Source organism: Nannobrachium achirus (assembly GCF_963921795.1).
Source record: "Nannobrachium achirus genome assembly, chromosome: 19".
Taxonomy (NCBI): Eukaryota; Metazoa; Chordata; class Actinopteri; order Myctophiformes; family Myctophidae; genus Nannobrachium; species Nannobrachium achirus.
Window position 1 is genome coordinate 22,231,203 of NC_137826.1, and position 26,592 is coordinate 22,257,794.

At 41.1% G+C, this 26,592-nt stretch overlaps 1 protein-coding gene across 1 annotated transcript in view; it reads right to left on the reverse strand.

The window, feature by feature from the left end:
- nrg2a (neuregulin 2a) overlaps positions 1-26,592 on the reverse strand; it is a gene marked incomplete at both ends in the record, with an annotated part of 203,053 nt that overhangs the window by 72,612 nt on the left and 103,849 nt on the right. Inside the window, 2 exons of the mRNA XM_080749322.1 lie at positions 7,265-7,383; positions 8,996-9,161. Of these exons, the coding sequence (XP_080605448.1) occupies positions 7,265-7,383; positions 8,996-9,161 (285 nt within the window). The remainder of the gene's footprint in view (positions 1-7,264; positions 7,384-8,995; positions 9,162-26,592) is intronic.

Below are 26,592 nucleotides of genomic sequence, written 5' to 3' on the forward strand. Positions count from 1 at the left end.
CGTTTTGTATTTATCGTTTTAAAAATGATTCAAAGTAGTGAAAATAGCTGATCTACAAGCACACAACGCCTCACGGTGCGAGGCGTTGTGTGCTTGTAGATCGGCTATTTTCTACTAGTTTTGTGCGACGGTCTTTCTACAGAAGTTTCTACAGAAACAGCAGATGCTGCAGGCCTCCTGACCTTTGGGCCACATGGCTATTTGTTATGGATGGTTGTGGGTCATCAATTAGGCCCTGGTTCAACACCCTGGTGGGATGTCTGGGGGAAAGTACATTTACTCACAAAAGTAAACTTTTTAGGTACTTTCAACTGTACTATTATTATATAGAGAAGGACTATTTGTACATTGTGGTATTGCTACTTTCACTTAAGCAAAAGTGGCTGGTCATGCCTCAGTCCACTGTTGTGGCATGATTACATCTTGTTATGTGCTGGCGGCTAAGCCCGTTAGGGTAAATACTATAGAAATAGACCTCATTGTGATGTCATGAGGTCAGACGTGCAGGCTCATGGCCCGTTTCGCATTTTATCCTCCACCTTGTCTTTCCTGATTCCCTACACTGTTCTGGGAAAAAAAAAAAAAAAAAAAAGCACAAAATGCTATAACAATACTCATAAAAGAATACATAAAACACATGGCTATCTCCCAGTGGCCACCGTGTGGCCTGTAATCCGCTGGTGGAACACCTCTAAGCACCGACTGTCTGTGTGACTTGTAGTGCTCGAAATATTGTTCTTGTTAACTGGCCCTTTAAAAATTGCACAATCACCACATGGGAAATGTGCCAAGTAAGGGTAATCAGAAGCTCATAACTAAGATGAAAAACACAAAACACACGGTAATAAATGTCATCCAAAGGCTTGTGCATGTCAGGAGGAGAGGCACCATTAAGCTTCATTTAAACACAAGATAGATGACTTGTTCTTCCCAGGCTATTGTTAGCTGATATTCAAACAAGCATCTTTGCGACATAAAGAGTTTGGGCAGAAACCTTGTATCTCCTTATTTCTTCTTGTTGTGGGTTTTTTCCACTTTGTAAAAACACCCTACTTCATCTACAAAGGTGTGTAGATCAAAAGTAGTGACAATAGCAAATCTATAAGCTCTCAGCGCGCTGCGATGCGACACATTGGGAGCCTGTGCCGTACTGTACTGTACACCGGCTATTTTCACTATTTTCATAAAATGTTAATAATGACTTCTACTAGAAAGATGCGATTCTGGGAAATTGCAAGTGTGGTTACCGCGACGCGAGTCACACTTGCAAATGAATTCCGTCTTAAAGGGGAAGACCGCCCATTTTCAATATTGAACTATGTAATTAATATACCTTAGAGGAGTTGTGTGGAAATAAAAAAAAAGTTCCCCCTCTTCTGTGTTGCCTAGAACTGGAGAATTGATTTTGGGATTTGTATTGTAAAGTATAATGTGCGATGTCATCAAGTTGTAATTTGCGATACAAACCCCAAAATCAATCCTCCAGTTCTAGGCAACACAGAAGAGGGGGAACTTTCTTTTTTATTTCCACACAACTCCTCTAAGGTATATTAATGACATAGTTCAATATTGAAAATGGGTGGTCTTCCCCTTTAACCTTTAAAAATGTTCAGATTCAAGTCAATGGGGAAAATGAATAATAAATTAGTGGCCATATTTGGAGATCTCTGTGTCAGTCCTTGTCCCTTTTATGCCCATATATGGAGATCCCTGATGTCATCAATATTAACATGGTGTGTACAGTATTATGAGGGATTGAATGTAGGAGTCTCAGAAGTAATGGTGAGAACCCAGACGTATCAGTGATGTCAGTCATCTCCAAATTTGGGCACTGTTTCAGTATTTGGCTGTTACCATGGTGGCGACGCATGCACAGTACAGGCGGCGGTATCAGTGATGTAAAAATGTGGGCACTGTTTCACCCGTTTATGCCCATATATGGTGTTCCTTGTATCTCTTAAAAATGCCAAATGCAAGCAGACGAGTCCCGATGACATTCGACCGAGTGTGTGCCGCAAAAATGGTGGGAGGAGTAGTGTGACAAAATAAAGTTAATCTGGAAAGATGGAAAGATAGATGGAAGTGTGGTTGCCCTGTTAGAGCAACCACTCTAATAAAAGGAACTGTTTTGGGTATACCAGGTTTCCACCCGACAGCAATGAGATACGGCACGTTCTGTAGCACAAAGGACTATTGAATGTACAAAGCAGAGGTCTGCACTCCTTTAACATTATTCAGCTGACGTCTGCTTAGCCCAAAACAACTGGGAATAGAGCGCAGAAAGTGATGGATTCACCCGACAGTGAACGTGAGGACACTAAACGTCCGCTCCTACACAGGTGCATCGTTTGGGGTCCCAGGGGGCGGCCACTGTCTGTTACCCCCTGGCGTTCGCATTTAACCTCAAATTCTGTTGTTCTGTGCAGCTTTTCGCCAACCCTGAACATTTTGTTTGCAACCATATACGAGCCACTTTGAACCTGGTGTCTGTATTTTGGGCATGTCATTATCGGCGATCCTCAGGAACCCCTTAAAGGACCACATGGGGGTCCTCGGACCCCACTCTAAGAAGCACAGCCTGGTGGTTTTCAAACTTTCTGTGCCCACAGAGCACACCAAATCTCAAGGCACACTTGTATTCATAATCCATGCAAAATAACCTCTTTAACACATTATCACTCGATCACTCTGTAAATCTTTATAAACTAATGCCAAATAAAATGTAACCACTTGAGCCCATCGGCAAGGTCGCAACGTGCGGCGATGTGCTGCGCCTTGTGAGCCTCAGTACAAATCGTTGTGGAACCACTGCTCTAGTTCATGGCCCTTCCATTCAGGGGCGTCACAAGGGGGTAGGAAAGTGGGACTGAGTTACCAGGGCCCAAGGAGGAGGGGCCCTAGTAACTTTAGCTATTTAAATTTAGCTATTTTGAAAAGTTGTGAAAATGTGCGCAAATCTTTGAATATATGTATTTTTTTAAGTGAACATTTGTAACTCAACTTTTTTGAGATGGGGGGTCCTTCACGTGGAAAAGTTTGAGCATCACTGACGTGAAAACATAGGTTTCTTCGCACACGATTCACGATTTAAAAAAAATAGCAGATCTACAAGCTCGCAGCGCGGCACTCGGTGCCGCGCTGTGAGCTTGTATATCTGCTATTTTTCAATAGTTAACATTCATGGGGGGCCCGCAGTGAATCCTTGTACCCAGGGCCCAGCATTTGGTGTGACGCCCCTGCTTCCATTGATGAGATTATCATACTAAAGGCCTTGATACTTAAACGTCAGTCAGTAAAATATTTTAATGCTAAGTAAGAGAAGGTATGAAGGAGTTTTTTCTCTCTCATGGTTTGTAGACCCCAAGAGGCTACTGAGAGATTGTTCTTGTGAGACCAGGGCCCCCTTGTGCCGTGTCTTAAATCTCTCCTTTAAAGAGGTCTCAGTTTGTAGACAGTGGAAGGAGTCAGGGGTTATCCGTGTCACCAAGACCTGCCCTGCACGTCTAGACCCCTTTAACATCCATTTCTCAAGACCTCCCAGTTTGCTAGGATTGTGGAAAACTTTGCCATGGTTTTTTTTAATATGACCTACTGTATATGGTATATTAAACAATGCCTTGGGTTAATCAGAATAAGAATTTTTCTAAAGCCTTTTTGCGTTTCATTTGATCTCGCACAGTCTGGACGCGTTGGAAGACAGACCTACTGTTCTTGTAACTTGTCAGCTGTCAGCTTATGGTTGACCATTTTCAAACACCGGAAAAAACCTTGGCTCTAAGTCAAGTCAAGTCACATTTATTTGTAGAGCCCTTAATCACTGTTACAGTCTCAAAGGGCTTTATGGGCCTGCGTTTGACAAAGGAATTTAATGGTGTAATTGTAGGGTTTTGTACCCATTGATAGCCTAGTGGTTAGTTCACCTCCAACAACATGTATATGCCTGCTGGCCCATAGGATCAAATCTGGCCACATCATATGCCCACCAACATTTCTGCCATGGAATGCTAAAGAGCACCTCGTCGTTGTCGGGTGGAAACCTTGTATGTCCAAAACCTTCCCTTTTTTGTTATTTTAAAAACGATTTAAAATAGTGAAGATAGACACCCTACAAGCACACAACGCCTCGCATCGCAAGGCGATGTGTGCTTGCAGATATGCTATTTTCACTAGTTTTGTGAGTTTTGAAGCAGGGAGATATGAGATTTCTGCCCAACGGTGACGACTTGCTTTCATTAGACACCTAGAGTCACAAGATAGTCTCTAAACGTATACTCAACTAGAGACTTGATAATCACAGATTGTCTGGCATTGCGAGAATATATATGCCTAATTTACTCCATCATAGGACAATCGTGGTGCGTCCCGTTTGCGAGCTTGGAGATCAACCATTTTTGCCACCAAACACCATCATTAAAGCAAAGTATGAATCACGCTCAATCGACCACAAACAAACGAGACAACATGGCGCCCTATCCAGAGGGGAGTGTCTTATGTGGTGTGCCACAGGCACCTGTCCTTGGCACCGCTCTGTTTCTGCACTTCATCAACTCTAAACCCGGCATTGATGTATGTTGATAGTATAAATCTGCTGGACAAAAGATGGTGGTAACGGCTGTCTTCACTGAAGGAGTAGCTAAGCACACAGTGCGCCCACAATAGCGTGCATCTCAATGAATAGAATAATGTCACCGCCCGCACTTAACTCTCAAGGATGCAATAGCTGCACACCCAATCCCATGTGGAATTATTAATGTTTATTTATTTAAATATCTTCTTATACTGCTATACCAGCCTCCACAGTGTATAGTGTACAATGTATTATGCTCATTGTAAAGTGTATAGCTTCTGTTTACCTATCTTTATATATTGAATAAATACCGGGAATGTACTGTATTTATATAGCGCTTTTCTCCAAAGCGCTTTGCAATGTATTTCACAATCAACTCGTTGCTGTGAAACGCAACCGGGAGGAGCTGGCGGTGGAGTAAAGTAACTAAGTACATTCACTTAAGTACAGTACTCAAGAATCGCGCTTGTAGATCTGCTATTTTCAAACATTTTGTACTTTTACTTTTGGTACTTTAAGTATATTTTGATGCCATTACTTTTGTACTCAAGTATATTTTGAATTAGCCAGTAGCTATGCCCCTCCCAAAAAGCTTTTGTCCAATGCTAGCTTAGCCTTGGCAAGCTGCCGGTTGCTAAGCTAGCATTGGACAAACGCTTTTAGGGGAGGGGCATAGCTACTGGCTAATTCCAGGCTTTTACTTGCAACAGAGTGTTTCTATATTGCAGTATTGATGCTTTTACTTAAGTAAAACATTTGAGTTACTTTTCCAGCACTGGGAGCCAGGGATCGAACCTGAAACCTCCCGTTTATTTCCAAGACAGCTGCTTAATTAACCTCCTGAGCAACTACTGCCAACTGTATGGTTGTAAATAACTGAAAATGTTTCTATGCGGCTGCTTTCAGTGTAATGAAATGCCTGTAACATACCAGACAATAAAAGTGATATTGTATCCTGCATCCTCCACTACCACCCCAAACAGCAACCCATCATTAATGAGCTTCCTACATAGGGCTGTCACAATTATTACATAATCGTCTAATCGCAATTATTTGATGTAATCACAATTATTTTTGCGTAATCTTCATAATCGTTTCCATGTTGAGAAATGTTAACTTTCAAAAAGTAGTGGAAATAGCAGATCTACAAGCTCACAACGCGTCGCGATGGGACGCGTTGTGAGCTTGTAGATCGGCTATTTCCACTATCAATGTTCTTTTTTGAGAATAAAATTGTCAAATATGTCAGTAAGTAAGTCTCATGATTGCCATGTGCAACTTCAAAGCCTAAAAGCCAAACAGAAATGTAATTGTCAACGACAAATACACAAAATCGTTAATCGCATTTATTTGAGTGACAATTAATCGTCATGTAAAATGTCATAATCGTGACAGCACTATTCCTACAAGCCTGTATGGCTAGCTTATTGTGCTCGACCATGATCAAACTCCATTCCATGTCACCATCAACTGTCACATAAAAGTAAAACATCTGTTCCGATCAAATTCTAAATGTCCTCGAAATACAAAGATCCTCCAGTTCTCATACAGACTCCAGACAAAACACTATTCAAGACAGACACAAGCCAATCACGGGTACAAGCCCCCAGCATCTAGCAAACTCATACCACATGCACACTCTGTTAGTCCAGTGGTCATGGACCCAATGGATTATAAAAAAAACACAATAATTCTCCATTAAAGTTGTCCTTTGTCCACGACCGATTGAGAAACACTGCATTTATTCACTACTCAACCCCTGGTAATTAGGTCCGTTCGTTTCTATCATCCAGATTTAGGGCTTTCTGACCATTCTCTCATTCCTTTAGGCATGTATAATCTATAATCGGTTGTTATGTGTGTGTGTGAATGCAAATCAGAGAGATTTTGTGCGTCTGATTTTGTGTGAAGTCACTCTGCCAGCAAAGGAATTACTCCCTGGATTATAAACCAAATTCCATTCACATCCAAATACCTCGTATTGTACCATTCCTCCAGTGAACCAGCAAAGACCCAAATGTGCAGACTTGCAGGGCTCTTGCCCATTACTGCCACTGCTGAGCTTAATTTATGCTTTGCTGTCACACGACCCAGCCGTTTGACAACAAACAAAACAAAAGACGCCAAAGTATAAATTAGGCTCCTTTGAACCTCTTAATTGGCATGAGCAGTGGTTCTCAACCTGTGGGTCGGGACCCCCTGGGGGGGTCCCCAAATTATTCTGGGGGGTCTCCAGATGATTAACTTAATGTGCAACATTGTTTCCTCACTCAACAGTAAACAAACCAACATAAAGTTTAAGTGTATAGAGAGTATATTCACATTTCTAAATGTAAGACTTTTTTAATACCTCTAAAATGACAAATTAAACATTGGCCAAATTGTCAAATATTAGAGGCAGAAATTGTGAAAATAGCTGATCTACATGCTCACAGAGCATGTAGATCTGCTATTTTCACAATAGAACCAACTGTGTTATACAAAATGTAATGCCTCAACTCTTAGTGCTCGTCAGGGAGGGGGGTCCCCAGTTAAAATATATGATTATTTTGGGGGTCCCCAGTTAAAACATGATTGTTTTGGGGGTCGCGGCCTGAAAAAGGTTGAGAACCACTGTGCATAGGGAACGGTCAAGGACAGTACTAATGCCAACATTGCTGTATAGTTCAAGGTGTTCCTTTTGGTCTGGGTACTCACTGCTTTGGACATTAACTGTGCCGGTGGAGTTGTCTCTCCCCAGAGGATTTTCCACCACACACGTATAATTCCCAGAGTCCTCCAGTTTTGCTTTGTTGATTTTGATGCTGGAGAATTTCCTGTGGGAGACACCAAACGCACACGCACGCACGCACGCACGCACGCACGCACGCACGCACGCACGCACACACACACACACACACACACACACAGACACACACAGACACACACAGACACACAGAGCTTAGTCAGGGGAATGGAGGGTGAGAACGAAGTGGCATGGAAACACAACAAGTGGAAACAGGGGACAGGTAGACAGTGACATGGGGACAGGGCAGTCAACAGGGCAGGTGGCCCCAGCGTGGCAACACTTTATATCCGCTGCTGTCGTCGTGCAGAAACCTCTTATCTCCATGTTCTATAACCAGGCGTCATCGACATGTCCGTACATGGACACATGTGTTCCGTGGCGGTGGCAAAGACTTGGTCTTGTCCGTGCGGCAAATTCTAGATTCTCTTTTTTCAAGCGCCGTTATAATAATGTTCTTATTTTCATTATAAGACCCAATTACAGAAAACGTAATCATAGGGGTGTAACGATATAATAACTGCATCGAAATATCATTTTTAATACAAAAAAATCTAAGTATATCGAAATGAAAACAGCTCAAATCGAATCGTATCGTTTGACTTCGTATCGCATCGAATCGGCAGTGCAAATAATCGATTGCATCGATACTACCTACTTGTGCATTGTATTTAGCATTTTTAAGAAGAAAAAATTAAAAGGAGGGTTTTTTTTCCTTTCCATATAGCTACACTGGTCTATCGATAAATGTGTGTAATCTCTGGGTTCATGTCAAGGGTTCATGTCACCGTCCGTGATATGTATCGAATTGCTGTTAAAATGTATCAGCCCTACTTATGCACCTCTACTCAAGACTCAATATAGAACCTTGGCTTGAACTTTCAGGTCTGAAGGGGACAAAGTACCTAAAAACTTTGATAGACACAACTAACATCTTATTACATGATGCACTCATTACATTACGAGTTCCTAGACCATACTGTGTGCTATATGTAGGCTTTTGCAAAGGTGTTAAAACTTAATAAACTAAACACAATGTTTACATAGGTTCCCATATACCACATGTGTTACTGTTAGATTGGGGGCATTTCTTTTGAATGGGCAATTGTTTGATTACTTCTTAAAAATAATGTGTTGGAGAGATACTTGACAGTATCCTATTATAAAAAACAAAGGTCCTTAGTTTTATATACCAACTAGTGTCTATAGTAAATGTTATTTGTATAGAGGTTTTCTGGTCACTCGGCGCCACGCTGTGAGCTTGTATATCTGCTATGTTTCAATAGTTAAAGCATAAAATAATGATACACAATAATGTGTAGCCGTTTTAAACAAATACATATCAATTATTGTACCTTCAAGCAAGGACAAATTGTATGCGGTTGGGTTGAATTGAATTGGAAAATGTAATCAAACCGACAGGTCAGGCCATGCATGTCCCACATAAGAAACAAATTAGAGTTTCATCACGGCATTCACTAAACAAGCTTTCAAACAAGCGCCGTGACCCTGGTCACCTGGTAAAGTCATTAGCAGAGACTTCAGATATTTACAACCGAGCAGTGACTTGGGTGGCACGCGTCTGTTGTGCTCTCGCCACATGTTAAACGTGTCCAACTTCTCGACGGGTGATTTGTACTCACTGGTTGCTCCTTATTTTGATCTCTTTGCTTTTCTTGAGCTCGTTGCCATCTTTGAACCATCTGTAGGTGGGGACGGGGTTCCCCGTGGCCTCGCACTTTACTGTGAGCTTGGTTCCCTCGTCCACTATCGATGGGACCTTCATCCTCTTCAACCTTGGAGCAGCAGCTGGAGAAGAAGAAAAAAAAAAAAGAAAAAAAGAAGAGAGATCAAATTTATGCTAATACTACTTAAGACTCTATCGTTGTTGTCGGGTGGAAACCTTGTATACATCCAAAACCGTTCGTTTTGCATGTATCAGTTTAAAAATGATTTAAAATAGTGAAAATAGCTGATCTACAAGCACATAAGGCCTCGCAGTATTGTATGATTAAGTAGGGCTTTACTTTACGAAAAAACGTACACATTTGAAACCCAACAGTGACGATATACTGTATACTTCAAATTGAGAAAATAGCCGACGTGCTGTTTTCACAGAATGTTGGCCAAATATTCGCCTATTTTATTAATTCTTTTGCTGAAGTTCATCAATTCTTTTGCCAAATGTTCGCCTAACTTGACGTGACCCAAAACAGCGATGCTAGGGTTCATACGGTTGTCGCTTCTTTGTTTTTGTGGGGGAGACAATGAGAAAGAAAAGAGGCACAGATGTAGGAGGCAGAAAGAAAGGGATCAACAGAGCCAAGTCAGGCCTCTGTGGACCGACTGGGAAGCGTCTCGTGTGACCAGATGTGGTCACCAGAGATGTTATCCACTCCTCCACACACACTAATAAACAGCCCCGTATTCATACCTCCTCTTTGACTTTTGTGCCCAAGCAAACAAAGGCAAATGCACCGAAAGACAAACAGCATTATAATGTTCAAACGAGCGTTTAGACATGTAATAATAACAATGGGGTTGGACAGGTGGTAAAAGCAAGTAAAGAAGCTCTTATGTAATATTCTCAGATGCGCTAAATCCACTGATACCCACATTTCGATAAATACTTCTGTTAGACATATTAACCTTGGCGTCTCTCCTTAAAAATAAAGAAGCAGATCTACAAGCTGACAACGCGTTGCGATACAGTACATTGTCATACAACAAAGTATACCATAGGTCAGTGGTTCTCAACCTGAGGGCCGGGACCCCCAGAGGGTTCCCCAAATTATTTTGTGGGGTCCCCAGATGATTAGCTTAACGTGAAACATTGTTTTCTCACTCGACAGTTAAAATATGATTATTTTGGGTGTCGCGGCCTGAAAAGGTGAGAACCACCGCCATAGGTAATGGAGATACAGAAATGCCTGTGCTGAAGTGTCCATGAGCAAGGCACAGAAACCTCTCTGAATGCACTGAACGAGCTCCATGGTGTGCCATTCTGTGAATGACCCTGTGTTTCAACCTCTAGGACTTCATCAGAGTCTGGATTTGGTGGCTAGAGTCACCGACACTGCACACTGTACATCAGACATTAACCCAATTGAACTGCAACTGTTTTTAGTCTAGTTCTAGTAAGTACCATGATCTTTGACTTTTTCAGGGATGCAGAGGTGAGCTGAGGAGACTCACACATACACAAACTAGCCTTCAATATTCATTTTTCCACGCACTGGATGGCTGGATTTTATTGTGCTGGGAACAATAGAAACATGAGTGTTTCATGCAAGCTGTGCAAAGAATCATTAAGTGTTATTATGTGTTTTCAATGGCAGCAAATAGTCACCAGTTACCCTATTTATTCCAATAACACAAGGTTGGGGTTAGGCACTTTTTCAACCTTTCATGTTTTGTGAAAATAAAAAACAAATAGCTAAGAGAATCCCAAATAGACAAGACCAGATCAGAATGGACAAATCATAGCAATACAACGATAGAGGGTATGCGCATGCACAAAGTGAATGGCAAATCGAGTGGCAAAGTGAGTGGCAAAGAGAGTTTAACGTCGTTTAATGCAATCAGTGTTCTGTTTTGCACAGAGTGCCACGCTGCGAGCTTGTAGATCTGCTATTTTTGAAAAATTTGTGAAAATGTGAGAAAATCTTTGAATACCGGTATATGTATTTTCAAAGCGAACGTTTGTAACTCAAATTTTGCTTCTGGGGGGTCCCTGGAACTAAATATTTTGAGATGGGGGTCCGTGGCTAAATACATATCATTTTGGGGGTCCTTCAGATGAAAAGTTTGAGAACCACTGACATAGTAGTCTCTCAAGAACAGACTAACTGAGCTCCAGTTAAGTGAAAACCTTTTCTTTGACGATGGCCAGCCAGATTGCTGACATAGAAACATAGGTTTTTCAAAAAATCTTAGAAGAATTCAAAAGACACTTATAGAATCGGGTCAAAATTATAATTGTCATGATTTTTCAAAAATAGCAGATCTACAAGCTCGCAGCGCGGCACTCGGTGCCGCGCTGTGAGCTTGTATATCTGCTATTTTTCAATAGTTAAAGCATAAAATAATGATACACAATTAGTGTGTACCCGTTCTGAATGTGCTTAAACCAAACACTAAACACCCAGGTTATTGTGAGTTTACGTAACAAGACAACCATGACTCCGGTTCCTAATAACCCTGACTCTGGTTCCTAATGACAGACAAAGAGGATCCAAAGGAGGAACCTCCAGGAATCTAGAACGAGCTTATCTTACTGAAGCTTGGGGATTTCGTAAGTCAGAAACAAAACAAAAGGAAAACAAATCTACGTAAACAAGTGATTACATTTTCCATTCATCACACTGGCAGATTTTTGTAGTTGTTCCAAGTGAAAAGTTTGACTTATTTAGAAGGGGGGAAAAAGTAAACCCTTGCAAGAATTACAGTTTCCACAGGGGGACATTATCTTAAAATATTCCAGATTTCCTTCAGACTATAGGGGTGGTTTCGCTAGAAAGTGGTCAGATTCCATTAGAAATCACAGACATTATCTGGTTGTGTAACATGCTGGTGTAATGTTTCAACACGCGATATACAAACGAAGAATAAAAGAAGCCACTTGGCCAGCTGACAACCAGACAGACGCACGCTAGGATGAGGATGAGGATGTTTTTAAGGGTTCAACAATAGAGATAATGTGATCAGAGGTCAACCCCTGGGATGGCTAAGGTGTGCCCTCTGCCTACACCCCCCCTTTGCATCTCTCTTAGCCGTTTCTCCCTGCCTCTCATGCGGCCATACAGTACGTGGTAGTACACACACACACACACACACACACACACACACACACACACACACACACACACACACACACACACACACACACACACACACACACACACACACACACACACACACACACACACACACACACACACACACCTTATCAAATTAAGCTGTAATAGTCTTAGTGACTTCCTCTCGGAACAGCCATCGCTCTGTCTCATCTGTGAGAGCATTCACTACGCATGAGGTAGTGAATGGCTCCTTGAAATCCCCACTGTTTGCTCAGGGTGACCCAGCCGTATGCTTTCTACCGTGTGCATTATCAGTTATCACTCGGAATGCCCAATAACGCAACCATGACAAGCAGAATGAGGTATGCTGCACATGGATAATGAGTTCAATTAGACGTTGAAATGGGGGATGCACCAAAATTATCCCCTGTCGTCCTCGTTTGTGAGACATTGGCCTACTTTGCAGACCTGGTAAAGGCAGTACATCCGAGCACAAAAAAGAAATAAATAAAATCTTAGAGACGCTCGCTTTGCTTGATGGAATACTGTTATCGTTTTGTTTTAATGAGTATGACCACATCCGAAGTTTGTCCATCTTATGCATTTAACATTTGATCAATATTCCTGCCTTGCACTGGCTGGGGTAGGACCCTAAACAACTGAGCCACAAAGTCAATTTACCTGTCCAGTGAGACAAAATAGCTAATGTGTTTTGTAAGTCAATGGCATTTGCAAACAATTACGCAAAAAGATTTGATGGTCCATGAACAACTTTCAACCTGGTGTCCCTATTTGTTATTTACATGTTATTATAGGCAATATGCTAAAAAAGTTAAAAATAAATAAATGTTAGATTGTCTATCGCTATTCGTCATACGGTAAGATGATAGGTCTCCTGTGATATTTAGACCATGCTGAATACTGCACTGCAGGATACTGTTGCACTGTATGATACTGTTGCACTATATGATACTGTTGCACTGCATGATACTGTTGCACTGTATGACACTGTTGCACTGTATGATACTGTTGCACTGTATGATACTGTTGCACTGTATGATACTGTTTCACTGCATGAACTGTTGCACTGTATGAACTGTTGCACTGTATGACACTGTTTCACTGCATGAACTGTTTCACTGCATGAACTGTTGCACTGTTTGATACTGTTGCACTGTATGATACTGTTGCACTGTATGATACTGTTTCACTGCATGAACTGTTGTACTGTTTGATACTGTTGCACTGCATGAACTGTTGCACTGTATGAACTGTTGCACTGCATGATACTGTTGCACTGCATGATACTGTTGCACTGCATGATACTGTTGCACTGTATGATACTGTTGCACTGTATGATACTGTTGCACTGTATGATACTGTTGCACTGTATGACACTGTTGCACTGTATGATACTGTTGCACTGTATGACACTGTTGCACTGCATGATACTGTTGCACTGCATAATACTGTTTCACTGTATGATACTGTTGCACTGTATGATACTGTTGCACTGTATGACACTGTTTCACTGCTCTCTTTTGGTGTTCCCTGTTAGCTGCCGGCCTGCCAAATTGGAGACCGGGGTTAGTCTCCCGCTCGGTGCGCAAAACGTTACATTGGCGTCAGGTTGCCCGACCGGGCAAGTGCCTGTTTGTGCTGGGACGCAACAGTCTATAAACACAAAACCAGATAAGGTGCTGTTTTCACTGTTGCTACACTTAAAAATATAAAATATGTGTGAATCCATTGTCATATTCAAGCTATGTAGGACTTTGGATTCAAAATTAGGTATGACATTTCTCATCGCACAGCCCCAGGAAGTAAAACAAAAGAAAGTGTTAAATTGAATGGTAATTCAAATTTTACCCGCTATCATTCTATGGACGATTCAATTTACTTTTCGGGCAAGTGGGTATGACCTTTGGGCAAGTAGAACATGACATGTACTGTAGGCCTACTTGCCCGATGGGCAAGTGCCTCTGAGACCATAGTGTCAACCCCTGGGCGTTGCCTGTTACCTGCCAAGCTGGAGACCGGGGTTCGATTCCAGCTTGGTGCTCGAAAAGTTACAATAATGTTGCACTGTATGATACTGTTTCACTTTATGACACTGTTTCACTGTATGATACTGTTTCACTTTATGACACTGTTTCACTGTATGATACTGTTTCACTTTATGACACTGTTTCACTGTATGATACTGTTTCACTTTATGACACTGTTTCACTGTATGATACTGTTTCACTTTATGACACTGTTTCACTGTATGACACTGTTTCACTTTATGACACTGTTTCACTGTATGATACTGTTTCACTTTATGACACTGTTTCACTGTATGATACTGTTTCACTGTATGACACTGTTTCACTTTATGACACTGTTTCACTGTATGACACTGTTTCACTTTATGACACTGTTTCACTGTATGACACTGTTTCACTTTATGACACTGTTTCACTGTATGACACCGTTTCACTTTATGACACTGTTTCACTGTATGACACTGTTTCACTGTATGACACTGTTTCACTTTATGACACTGTTTCACTGTATGATACTGTTTCACTGTATGACACTGTTTCACTGTATGACACTGTTTCACTTTATGACACTGTTTCACTGTATGACACTGTTTCACTTTATGACACTGTTTCACTGTATGACACTGTTTCACTTTATGACACTGTTTCACTGTATGATACTGTTTCACTTTATGACACTGTTTCACTGTATGACACTGTTTCACTGTATGACACTGTTTCACTGTATGACACTGTTTCACTTTATGACACTGTTTCACTGTATGACACTGTTTCACTATATGACACTGTTTCACTGTATGACACTGTTTCACTTTATGACACTGTTTCACTGTATGACACTGTTTCACTGTATGATACTGTTTCACTATATGATACTGTTTCACTGTATGATACTGTTGCACTGTATGATACTGTTTCACTATATGATACTGTTTCACTGTATGATACTGTTGCACTGTATGACACTGTTTCACTGTATGATACTGTTTCACTATATGATACTGTTTCACTGTATGACACTGTTTCACTGTATGATACTGTTTCACTGTATGATACTGTTTCACTTTATGACACTGTTTCACTGTATGATACTGTTTCACTGTATGACACTGTTTCACTGTATGATACTGTTGCGGGAGCCATTCCACGTCAACTCTGCAGAGATCTGCAGTGCTTATTAGTGATCCCGATTCAGCTCTTCGTCTTCGACAGAATAACTCAAATACAAACAGCAGATGCCTTTTTGAAGCCGTTAATGCCTGGTAGATATGGATGTAAAGCAGATGGCCCTGTCTACTGCAGGCAAGCCCACACTGAGTGCATGGGATTGCTCTGCGCTGTCACCCTGCTACTTTTAGAACAATAACAATACTGATGATTAGAACAAAACTATACACATACTGCATACTTTAACACACTTAGACCCAATATACTTGACCTGAGTTGCACTCTGCTTGGTGCGTAATTTTTTCTTTCTACACCAAATCTCTTTGCCGGAAAAAGCCGCTATATATGCTGCTCTACAGTATGTGTTTCGGTGAAATGTTCCCCCCAGAATAGGGATTGCTAGGGCTCAAGAGCTTATGAGGACCCTGTTTCCCTGTGATTATGCACAATGCACATATGCAAACCAATAAAGGGATTCAGATATGCATTTACAATACTGCTAAAAATAATGGGCAATAAAGAATCACATAGAGCTCATCTGCTCTACAGATGCACGGCAACGGCTCACACAATATTATCAAGATCAACAATGTTAATACCGATGACACCAGGGACGTGCTGGGCCCCTGATTCAGCCCGGGAAAAAGAGTTGGAGAGGCCCTCATTGCGCGCTATAGAGAGAGATCTCTCTCTATAGCGCTGCTGCTACTTTGTCGTTTTCGGGTGGAAACCTTGTATGTCCAAAACCGTTTGTTTTGTATTAATCATTTTAATGATTTAAACTAGTGAAAACAGCCGATCTACAAGCACACAACGCCTTGCGGTGCGAGGCGTTGTGTGCTTGTAGATCTGCTGTTTTCACTACTTTTGTGCAACGGCCTTGTATGATGAAGCAGGGCTTTGCTTTGCGAAAAAATTAATACATTTGAAACTTGGAGATACGAGGTTTCAGTGACGATTTACTTATTGGCCGCCCAGCCCCCAAAATGGAACGAAGGCCGACATTTTATTTTTATTTTTTTTCCTAATGGCCGGCCTGGGCCGGCCGGGAATGAACCGGCCGTTCGGGAGTTGTCCCGCTTTTCCCAATGGCCAGCACGTCCCTGGATGACACCAATACTACTGTCTGTTACTAATATACTGTAGTAATAATATGCTTGACAGAAAGAGACCTGATGGCTCCACCAGTTTGTACACAAACCTCACAGGCACAGCAGACCTTTTAAACCGTGACCTGTGTCACATGCATGGCTACACTCTATATACCTCCATTCTTCCCATCATTAATCACTGTGCTGTTTAAAGCACAAATGCCTGGAGATAATTTCAATAGAACTGTACTTCTGGGCAGGGGTGTCACACTAAATTCTGGGCCCTGGGTACAAGGATTCACTGCGGGCCCCCCATGAATGTTCTTCATAGGGGGAGGGGGTTTAACCCATTTAGACTGGGAACGCATTATTAAGCATTATTTTGTGCTCTAACTATTGAAAACTAGCAGGTATACAAGCTCAGGTTTGTCCAAGTCTTTGAATATTTCAAATCCTTCTAAGGTTTTTGGAAAAACCTATGTTTCTATGTCAGTGGTGCTCAAACCTTTTCATGTGAAGGACCCCCAAAATGATATGTATTTGGCCAGGGACCTCCCACCTCAAAATATTTAGTTCCAGGGACACCCCAGAAGCAAACTTTGAGTTACAAATAGCAGATCTGCCGCGATCTGCTATTTTTCAATAGCTAAAATATTAAATTATTAAACCTCCACCTTGGGCCCTAGTAACTCAGTCCCACTCCCCCCCCCTTGTGACGCCCCTGCTTCTGGGAGGAAGAAGAGGGCAGTCTCACACTGTCATTGATTGTCATTTTCTCAGTTTGCAGATATTTGCCTATTCAATTTCTGACTTTTTTATTTATTTCAACAGAATATAACTGAAAGTTTCCTCCTTAGTTTCCCTCAGCGCACTCATTACTTTACCTTGTGTGCCACCATAGAGTTTGTTTGTTAACAGGCCCTGTTTAGCTTATTTAACCAATTAAAACCAGGATGGCATCTATGTCAGTGTTTAGATTTTTAACCACTTTAACCATTATTTTATACTTTGGCCATTCAAAAAAATAGCAGATATAACGTACAAGCTCAATGTGCGTCACTTCTTGGCGCACTATGAGCTTGTAGATTTGCTATTTGAAAAAACATGAAAATGTGTGCAAATCTTTGAATATATATATTTTGAAGAGAACATTTTAAAACTCAAATCTTTACTTCTGGGACAAAGGCAGATTCTACAAAAGACATCCCCACCCATGTCTCATTCCTGGCGGTAGGCTATTTAACCTTAAGAAAAACACTGACTGATCTCCATGAGCTTAACAAGCTAATAAGGAGAATAAAAGGATAACTCAAACGTCAGCTTGATAAGACAATAAATAAACCACTGAAGCTTGAAGCTTGTCATGCCACGACATTTCTGTTTATTTCTGGACAACAGAGTGTCATCTTATTTCTTAACGTTGTTGAATACCTCGATATCGATATTACTCACGATATTAGTAAAAAATAATTGCTTTATATAGTTTTTAATGTTTTCTGCTTTAGGTCCACTGTGTGCCTAACCCAGATAATGAATAGCATACCCATGCATGTACACTGCACAGTACACATAGAAAAAATTAATTAAATGCCTTATTTCCATTTTCCAACAATGGCTTTATTGAAATAACCACACCTGGTTCCTGGTTACAGATGGACTGCTTTTTTGCATGCATAGTGTGTCTGTTATTTAATTTGACACATACACCAATACCTCATTTCAAGCCGTCTCCATCAATGTGTACCTTGTAAGTTGATACCTCGATATCGATATATTTTCGATATATTGCTCAGCCTGAATGCAGGGCCCACTTGAAAGTCTTGAAAAGTGTTCATGGTCCACCCATCTGACCACTCAACACTGCAGAGATTCGGGGCAGCAGTGTTAAGCGGTCAGATGTGTGCATTTTCAGAGCATGTTTATTTTAATGATCAATGAGTTGTGTTCCAGCTTGGATGAATGGAATGAATGAAAAATGAAGGGTTTTAAATAACAAAACATATATCGTCACAACTTTCAAATCTGAGTTTGTTTTTTTTCGTAAATGAAAGCCTATTTTCACTATTTTAAATCGGTCTTAAAATAATAACAAAAGAAGGATGGGTTTTGGACATACAAGGTTTCCACCCGACAAGGACGATATATATTAATGTTATTAATTATCCGTAAATCTGTGTTTTGCCAATTATTTGGGGGCCCACTTTCAATATATTGAAGGCCCATCGGTGGACCATTAGGTTGGGAATGGCTGCTTTATTCTGCATGGTTTTTTAATACCCACTGAAGCACCTTGGCTTGCTCACATACTGTTACAGTAAGACCAAACATATAAATGTCTCTGCCAGGTGCCTTCTCAGGTAGCATGGGGAGTTTTCTACCACTTTATTGCCTACAGCCAAGTGTCGCTTCTACAGTTTCATGTCTTTGATTACAAATAGATTTGATTTTGCCCAGTTTTTCCAGTTGTGATGCAGTTCCCCCTTTTTAATATTAACAGTGGAGTTTGTGCCAAGGTGTATTTAGATGTGGAAACAGCTTTAAGTGGTCCAGGGGATGCAGACTATGCGTTTACCTAAATCTGACTTGATTCCAAGGGGAATCAGTTAAACGTCAAACCAGAATAACTCCCATACAGCCAAGATGAATGGGAGATCACTTTGCTTTATAGTTTAGTAGATGCTAGGGCATTGACGAATAATGATTTTTAGTATTTGAATTATTCAACCTCAAAGTATTCGAATAGTCGAATATTCGACAAGACTGGCCAAACTGTCAAATATTAAGTAAGCAAGGGGCGAAAATAGCGAAAATAGCGAAAATAGCCGATCTACATGCTTACAACGCCTCGCGTTGCGAGGCGTTGTGAGCATGTAGATCGGCTATTTTCACAATATTTATCTGCGGAACCGAGTCACATTAAATGTAATACCTACAATTCCAAGTGCTTGTCAGGGTGGGGGTCCCCAGTTCAAATATGTTTATTTTGGGGGTCGCGGCCTAAAAAGGTTTGAGAAGCCCTGGTATAGAGCATTAACACATTCATCCACCAGGGGCATTGACAACTCATTCTTATGACTTCCTATCTAGCCAAGCTTTATAAACTATATATTTTCTAAAGAGAAAACAATAAAAAAATAAGCGAATATTCGACTTGTGAACAGGTGAACAACGTCCAATAGTGACTTTGATATTTGGTGAATGCCCTAGTAGATGCTGTTCATTATTCAAAATGTGAATTCAGCCTTGAAGAACATAGTATGAAAAACGTAACCACATGAACCATAGCTTCCACATTCTGGGCAAACATATTGGGCGAAAATAGCAGATCAGCTATTTTGGGCAAAGATGTTTGGCACGGAGGGGAAAAGGTAGTGGACCTAGGACAGAGCTCTGGGGACTCCAGTCAACCAAGTAGGGTTAAAGTAAAGGGCTTGTTAATCACAAGGCTCACTGCCTTCTACAGCATCGCAGGTTGTGATGAGGAAGAAGTCATTGAGCCTTGTTGGTACAGAAGTTGAAATTCAACACTTAATTGTCCCAAATGGGGAATTTGGCTTGCAGCAAGGCATAACATTTTATTGGGTAAAGATCAAAACCTTTCTTTGCTAATGTAGTTTTGTACAAAGGATGTGTTAGGAACTTGCATCAACTGATATCTAATAGCACATAAACCCAAGACAAAGGGCATATTGGGTTAAAAAGGCCTCTGAAATTATAGGCTAATGGCCTTCATCTTCTATGAATGACATACTGTACCGTACACTAATAGACACATTTTATGTGGCGAAATTACCAAAGTCAACCTAATTTTCAAATATATAAGATTAACCTTGAACTTGTCCACAAATCAAGGTAAAACTTTACATTAGCAACCGTTTATAATGGAATTATACTGTATAAACTTGACATTAATGCTCCGTTAATTCCTAGTAAGAAATGAACTGTTTTAATCCATTACACATGCACACTTATTGGAAAAGTCTAATCAATAATGGAGAAGAGATTGATATAAAGGGTATGCATCATATGCCACTCAGGATCAGCACCATGGACAGACTGAGTGCCAGACTGAGTGTCAAAACATAAAGCAGCATGAAGCATTGGAGTTTGGAAGCGCTCCTCCTCACTCCTACTGACTCCTCATGACTCCTGCTGACTCTGTTTTCTGCCACTCAGTCGGCGTTCCTGCATGTCATGTGCAGGGACGTGCTGGACATTGGGAAAAGCGGGGCAACTCCCGAACGGCCGGTTCATTCCCGGCCGGTCCAGGCCGTCCATTAGGAAAAGAAAAAAAAAAAAAACAATGTCGGCCGCCGTTCCATTTTGGGGGCTGTGTGGCCAACAAAGTAAATCGTCACTGTCGGGCAGAAACCTTGTATCTCCATGTTTCAAATGTATACATTTTTTCGCAAAGCAAAGCTCTGCTTCATCATACAAGGCCGTTGCACAAAAGTAATGAAAACAGCAGATCTATAAGCACACAACGCCTCGCGGTGCGAGGCGTTGTGTGCTTGTAGATCGGATGTTTTCACTAGTTTAAATCATTTTTAAAATGATAAATACAAAACAAACGGTTTTGGACATATAAGGTTTCCACCCGACAACAACGAAATATAACTTAAAAAAAAATTAGGGCCTCTCCAACTCTTTTTCCCGGGCTGAATCAGGGGACCAGCACGTCCCTGGTCACGTGCATACCCTCTATAGGCCCTATGAACTAAAATCAAACATCAATGTGTCCCGACCCAGTGCTTGGGAACCAGTGACTTACAGTATGTTCACTGGTTGCAGTGAACCGGCGTATCCATAAAATATATTTTACTATAGACTGTTGAGCTCTGCAGGCAAACCCAGGCATTACGAGTGACTTATGGAGGAACGTTTAAAACTCTGCACAAATAAACAGCGCCGCATGATTTACACACGCCATCACCAGTGGATTCAGCCCTGTGTCTATTGCCTGAGGAAAGCCTAGTGAGCCGTAGTCAGACAGCGAGGGGAATCAGGTTAGACAGAGTGTAAAGAAGACTGCGACATACTTCACCTCAACACAGGTTCCTCCTTGCCAAACAAATTAAACAAGCTTTGCCCTTGCCTGGAGACGTTTCAGGATAACACACTGCACTCATCGTTGCTATTCAAAACAGATGCGTGACTCCTCTGCGCCATATAGGCTTACACGCTCTCTGTGTCTAAGCATGGTATGGCTCCTTTGGCTTGTGCATAACAAGAAGGTAACCATTGGAAGTATCACTTCTGGAATGTAGAAACTCATATCTCGTCATTGCTATAGTAAAGGGCGTATTTCTGTGTTATATGACAAGCTCATCTGAATGTTCTAATGATAGACTGAGGGCCTGGAAGGAAGATATACAGGATAACATGTCATGACTAGGGTGCCATACTGTATGTGCTGCAGCACATACTGTAGGCACACTGCAAATACTAGATTAAGATGGTTACAATATAACTGGTTGATGCGCACTTATATAACACCAGCTAAATTACATCCGTTTAATAATGATATTCCAGACATTTGCGTTAAATGTGAGCAGCCGAAGGGAAGACTTTTTCATTGTATGTGGGAATGCAGGGAGATCGTGAAATGTATAAAATGCTGGTTGTAAGGTATCGTTGGATCCAAAACTCATTTTCATTCATTCAATTCATTTTGGCGTTATACCCTGAAGCCCTCATAGCAAGGGAAAAAAAACAAATTATTTTGGACATGTCGTTACTCCAAGCAAAGCGCACAATTGCTCTATCATGGAAGAACTTTCAAAGACCACGGGCGAGCCATTGGCTCAGGGAATTGAGCAGTTGCTATGGAAAAGATAACGTATATTCTGAAGAGGAAAGGTGAAATGTATGATGGGATTTAAAAAAAAGTATGTATCACTTTCACTTAAAATCCAGTTAAAAAAGGTTAAATAGCGTATGACTACGGTACACTTAATGTGAAAAGGCAGTTTCAATACCAATACTCGACACAATCTAAGAAAAGAAACTTTTTTTTTTTTGTTATCAATTATTTTTATTTTCCATAACATAAAATTAGAGACATACATATGAATAGAACAAGAAAAAGTAAAACATTAATCAAAAGAAAAATGCAATTAACAGACAAACACAAACAATAGCAAAACAAGAAAAGGAAAAGAAAACCCACCCACCCCCTTTCCCCGGACCAACACGGAATGTACAATAGTGCATGCCTGTGCTAGGCTGTTACCACTATATAGTGATTTCTTGAATCATAGCCTTAAGCTTATCTGCAATGTCCGACCACATATTAATGTTTTCTTCTTTTGCTCCGTGTAACCTTGCTATCGACTGCTCTAAATATACTATATCTAGAAAGGTTAAGGCCCACTGGCGAAACGTTAACGTATGAGGAGGTTTCCACCGCGTAGCTACCATCTTCTTCGCCGCCGTTAATCCAGCAAAGAAGATGCGCTTGCGTATATTGTTTAGTTGCAACTGTGAGACGTCATTTAATAAAAATAAAGAAGGAGAAGATATGATATTAATACTAAAAATAGTTGAAAGTTTTGAGGCAACCATATTCCAGAATGACGACACATTTGGGCATTCCCAAACCATGTGAAGGAAGGTACCAATACTATTTGAGGCGCAGAGAGTGCAGTTGGGATTATTCAAAATCCTCATAGCACATAGTCTGCGGGGAGTTAAATAAGTCCGATGAACAAAATTTAAATGAATTTGTTGATGGTCTGGATTTCTAGAAGATAGCCTAATGTTAGACCACACTGTGTCCCAACAAAAGTCAGGGTCCAAATTTGGTACATCATTCCTCCAAACAGTATCAACAGATAGGGGCCCATAACTACAGTCTAATAAAAAACCATAGAGGGTGGAAACCAAACCTCTTGTTCTGTTACCATCACAGATAAACTCATGGAAGGGGTGCAATCTAAGGGGAGCTTGCCATGGGACCCCATAGGTCCTCATGGACAATCTCAGTTGGAAGTAGAAAAAAAGGGTATTTCCAGGCAGATTGAAGATGTCACACAAATCTCGAAAAGGTCGTAAACCATTTCTATCAAATAAGTCCCCTAATGTACGAATCCCCTTAGCCCTCCACCTTGGAAAGCGAATGGGGCGATCCTCGATTAAAAGTCTTTGATTATTGAACACTGGGGAAAATAAGTTCCATTTACAATCAATCTTACACATCTTTTCAGCTGCTCTCCATACTGCCACTAAATGAGAAATGATAGGTCCAAAGCGAACTTTGCATTGATGTGTAGTTATGTTTGAATAGATAAGATCTCTCAATTCAACAGGCTGCACTAAACTCTCCTCAAGCTCTCTCCAAGAAACCTTATTTGCTGGGTTAAACCAATTTAAAAGGGGGCGGAGCGTGAAGGCCCAATAATAAAATTTAAAGTTGGGCAATGAAAGGCCGCCATCATCTCTAGCACGCTGTAATAGAGAAAGTTTAAGACGAGGGCGTTTCCCTTTCCACACAAACTTAGATATCGAAGAGTGAAGCTTATTCCAGTATTGCGGCGGTGGTGGCAAAGGGAGCATAGAGCTTACAAAGTTAACCCTAGGAAGAACATTCATCTTTATGATTGAAACTCGAGCTTGGAGAGAGTTGGGCAAAGATGACCATCTATCTAAATCAAGACAAATCTTATTTAGAGTGTCACCATAGTTGTTCTTAACAATAGCCTGAAGAGAGGGGAAAATATCTATGCCAAGATATTTGAATTGGCTTACTACTGGGATTATGGGCGGCAGGATAGCAGATCTCATCTGATCATTTAGAGGTAGAAGGGCTGACTTCGTCCAATTAATTTTGTAGCCGGAAATGGAACTGAACTGATCAAAGATTTGAAGGACATGAGTAATTGACTGTGGTGCATTCTCAATGAACAGTAGAATATCGTCAGCATATAGGGAAATGCGATGCTGTGTGTTGTTAATCGAAACAGGAGTAATATCTGCAGACTGACGCACTGTCTGAGCCAAGGGTTCGAGTGAAAGTGCGAAAAGGAGAGGACTAAGGGGACAACCCTGCCTCGAAGATCTGCCAATCGTGAATAGCGGCGAACAGATCTTACCGGTTAGGACCATCGCTGACGGATTAGAATAAAGTACTTTAACAAAATGTATGAATGAAGCACCAAATCCCATTTTATCTAGTACAGCCCACAGGTAAGACCATTCCAGACGATCAAATGCCTTCAACGCATCGAGCGACAACACTGCGGCGGGGGTCCTCAGCTCCTTAGCCCTATCGATGATATGCAATAGTCGTCTAGCATTATCAGAGGCTAGTCTAGTTCCTATGAAACCTGTCTGATCACAGTGTACTAAGGTGGTCATAAAACCCTGCAAGCGACGCGCAAGCACCTTAGCAAAAACTTTTAGATCAGAATTCAAAAGTGAAAGCGGTCTATAGCTTGCGCAATCTGTGGGATCCTTGTTCTTCTTCAACAATAATGATATAATAGCTACATTCACATCCCTGGAGAAAGAGCCACTTTCAATTGCATATCGAAACATGTCTAGCATCAGCTGACCTAGATCTTCCCAAAAGATGGCATAAAGTTCAGGGGGTATCCCATCCAAACCAGGCGACTTGCCCCTACGCATTGCGAGCACAGCTTCCTGTAATTCCGCCAGATGGAGCGGTCTATCTAAGGCTTCCGCATCCGCCTCGCTAAGGGTTGGTAACTGTATGTTGGATAAAAAATTATTGCATACTGCATCATCGTGAATGACCTCGGAGGTGTAGAGCTCATCATAAAAAGCACGAAACGTGGCATTGACCTCTTTGGGTTCTGTAACCATGGCTCCCGTTGTTGATTTGACACTAACAATATCAGCAAAATGCTCATTGGATCTAAGACGTAAAGCCAGTAAATGACTGGGTCTTGCACTATTAAAATAGTAGTTTTGCCTTGTGCGTTTCATTTGAAATTCTGAGCGGCGCTTGAGAATGGAGTTAATTTCTTTCTTAACTAGCTCCCTCTGAGTTGCTGTACTAACATCAAAGTTATTTTGGAGAGAATTATCCAAAGTAGAAAACCGAGATTCCAATTCCACCAGTTTGGCTGACCTTAATTTTCTCTGAGTGGACGCATAGAGGGTTGTATTACTCCTGATAAAGCCTTTAATTGCATCCCAAAGAATTCTGGGATCCTCAACTGAGCCTGTATTGATATTTATAAATTCACGCAAACCAGTTTGAAACTGAGCTACAAATGCCGCATCGCGCAGCAGTGTGGTGTTAAACCGCCATCTAGGAGCTCTATCTATAACCTGTTTCAGTGAAGCAACACACAGCACCGCCTTGTGATCCGAGAGTGACATTGGGAGCAACTCTACCTTGGCAATTTTATGAAACAAGCTAACAGGGGCAAAAACGTAATCGATCCTAGAGAATGAAGCATGCCTACCCGACAGAAAAGAAAAATCTCTAACCGTTGGGTTCATTAAACGCCAGATGTCGAGTAAGCCAGTTGAGTTTGCCCAAGCACGTAGTTCTGCAGACGCTAGTGCTTGTTCTCTGCTTTCTACCCCAGTGGATCTATCTAGGTTATGTTGCCATGTTGCATTGAAGTCAGCACCAACAATGATTTTGAAATCCGTCAGTTCCAATAAGGTTTTAGTTAGTAATTTGTAAAACTCTTTGTCTAAAACATTTGGAGCATACACAGAGACTAGTGCTAGCATTTTACCCTCCAAGCGGATTTTAGCAACAGCTATCCTCCCGTCACTGTCAGACCAATCACCCAAAGAATCCAACCTAAGGTTACGTCTAGCCAATATGGCTACTCCCTTGGTTTTGGAAGAAGCAGCTGAAAAGGCTAAAACACGATAATGTTTATTAGCCAATCGGTTGGAATGCTCTTTTAAAAGATGAGACTCCTGTATAAATGCAAAGTCAATTGATTTAGATCGCAAAACCCCCAAAATGCTGGTTCGCTTATGCGGTATATTCGCTCCCCTTACATTGAAACTTAGAAATTTATATTCTGTCATAATTGTGGTTCAAACCATACGCACAGCAAGCACAGTAGAACATTTTAGAATTTCCTAGTTGGTCCCTCACAACAAACCTTCCCAACAGAAAAACAAAACAACATAAGAAAAGAAACTT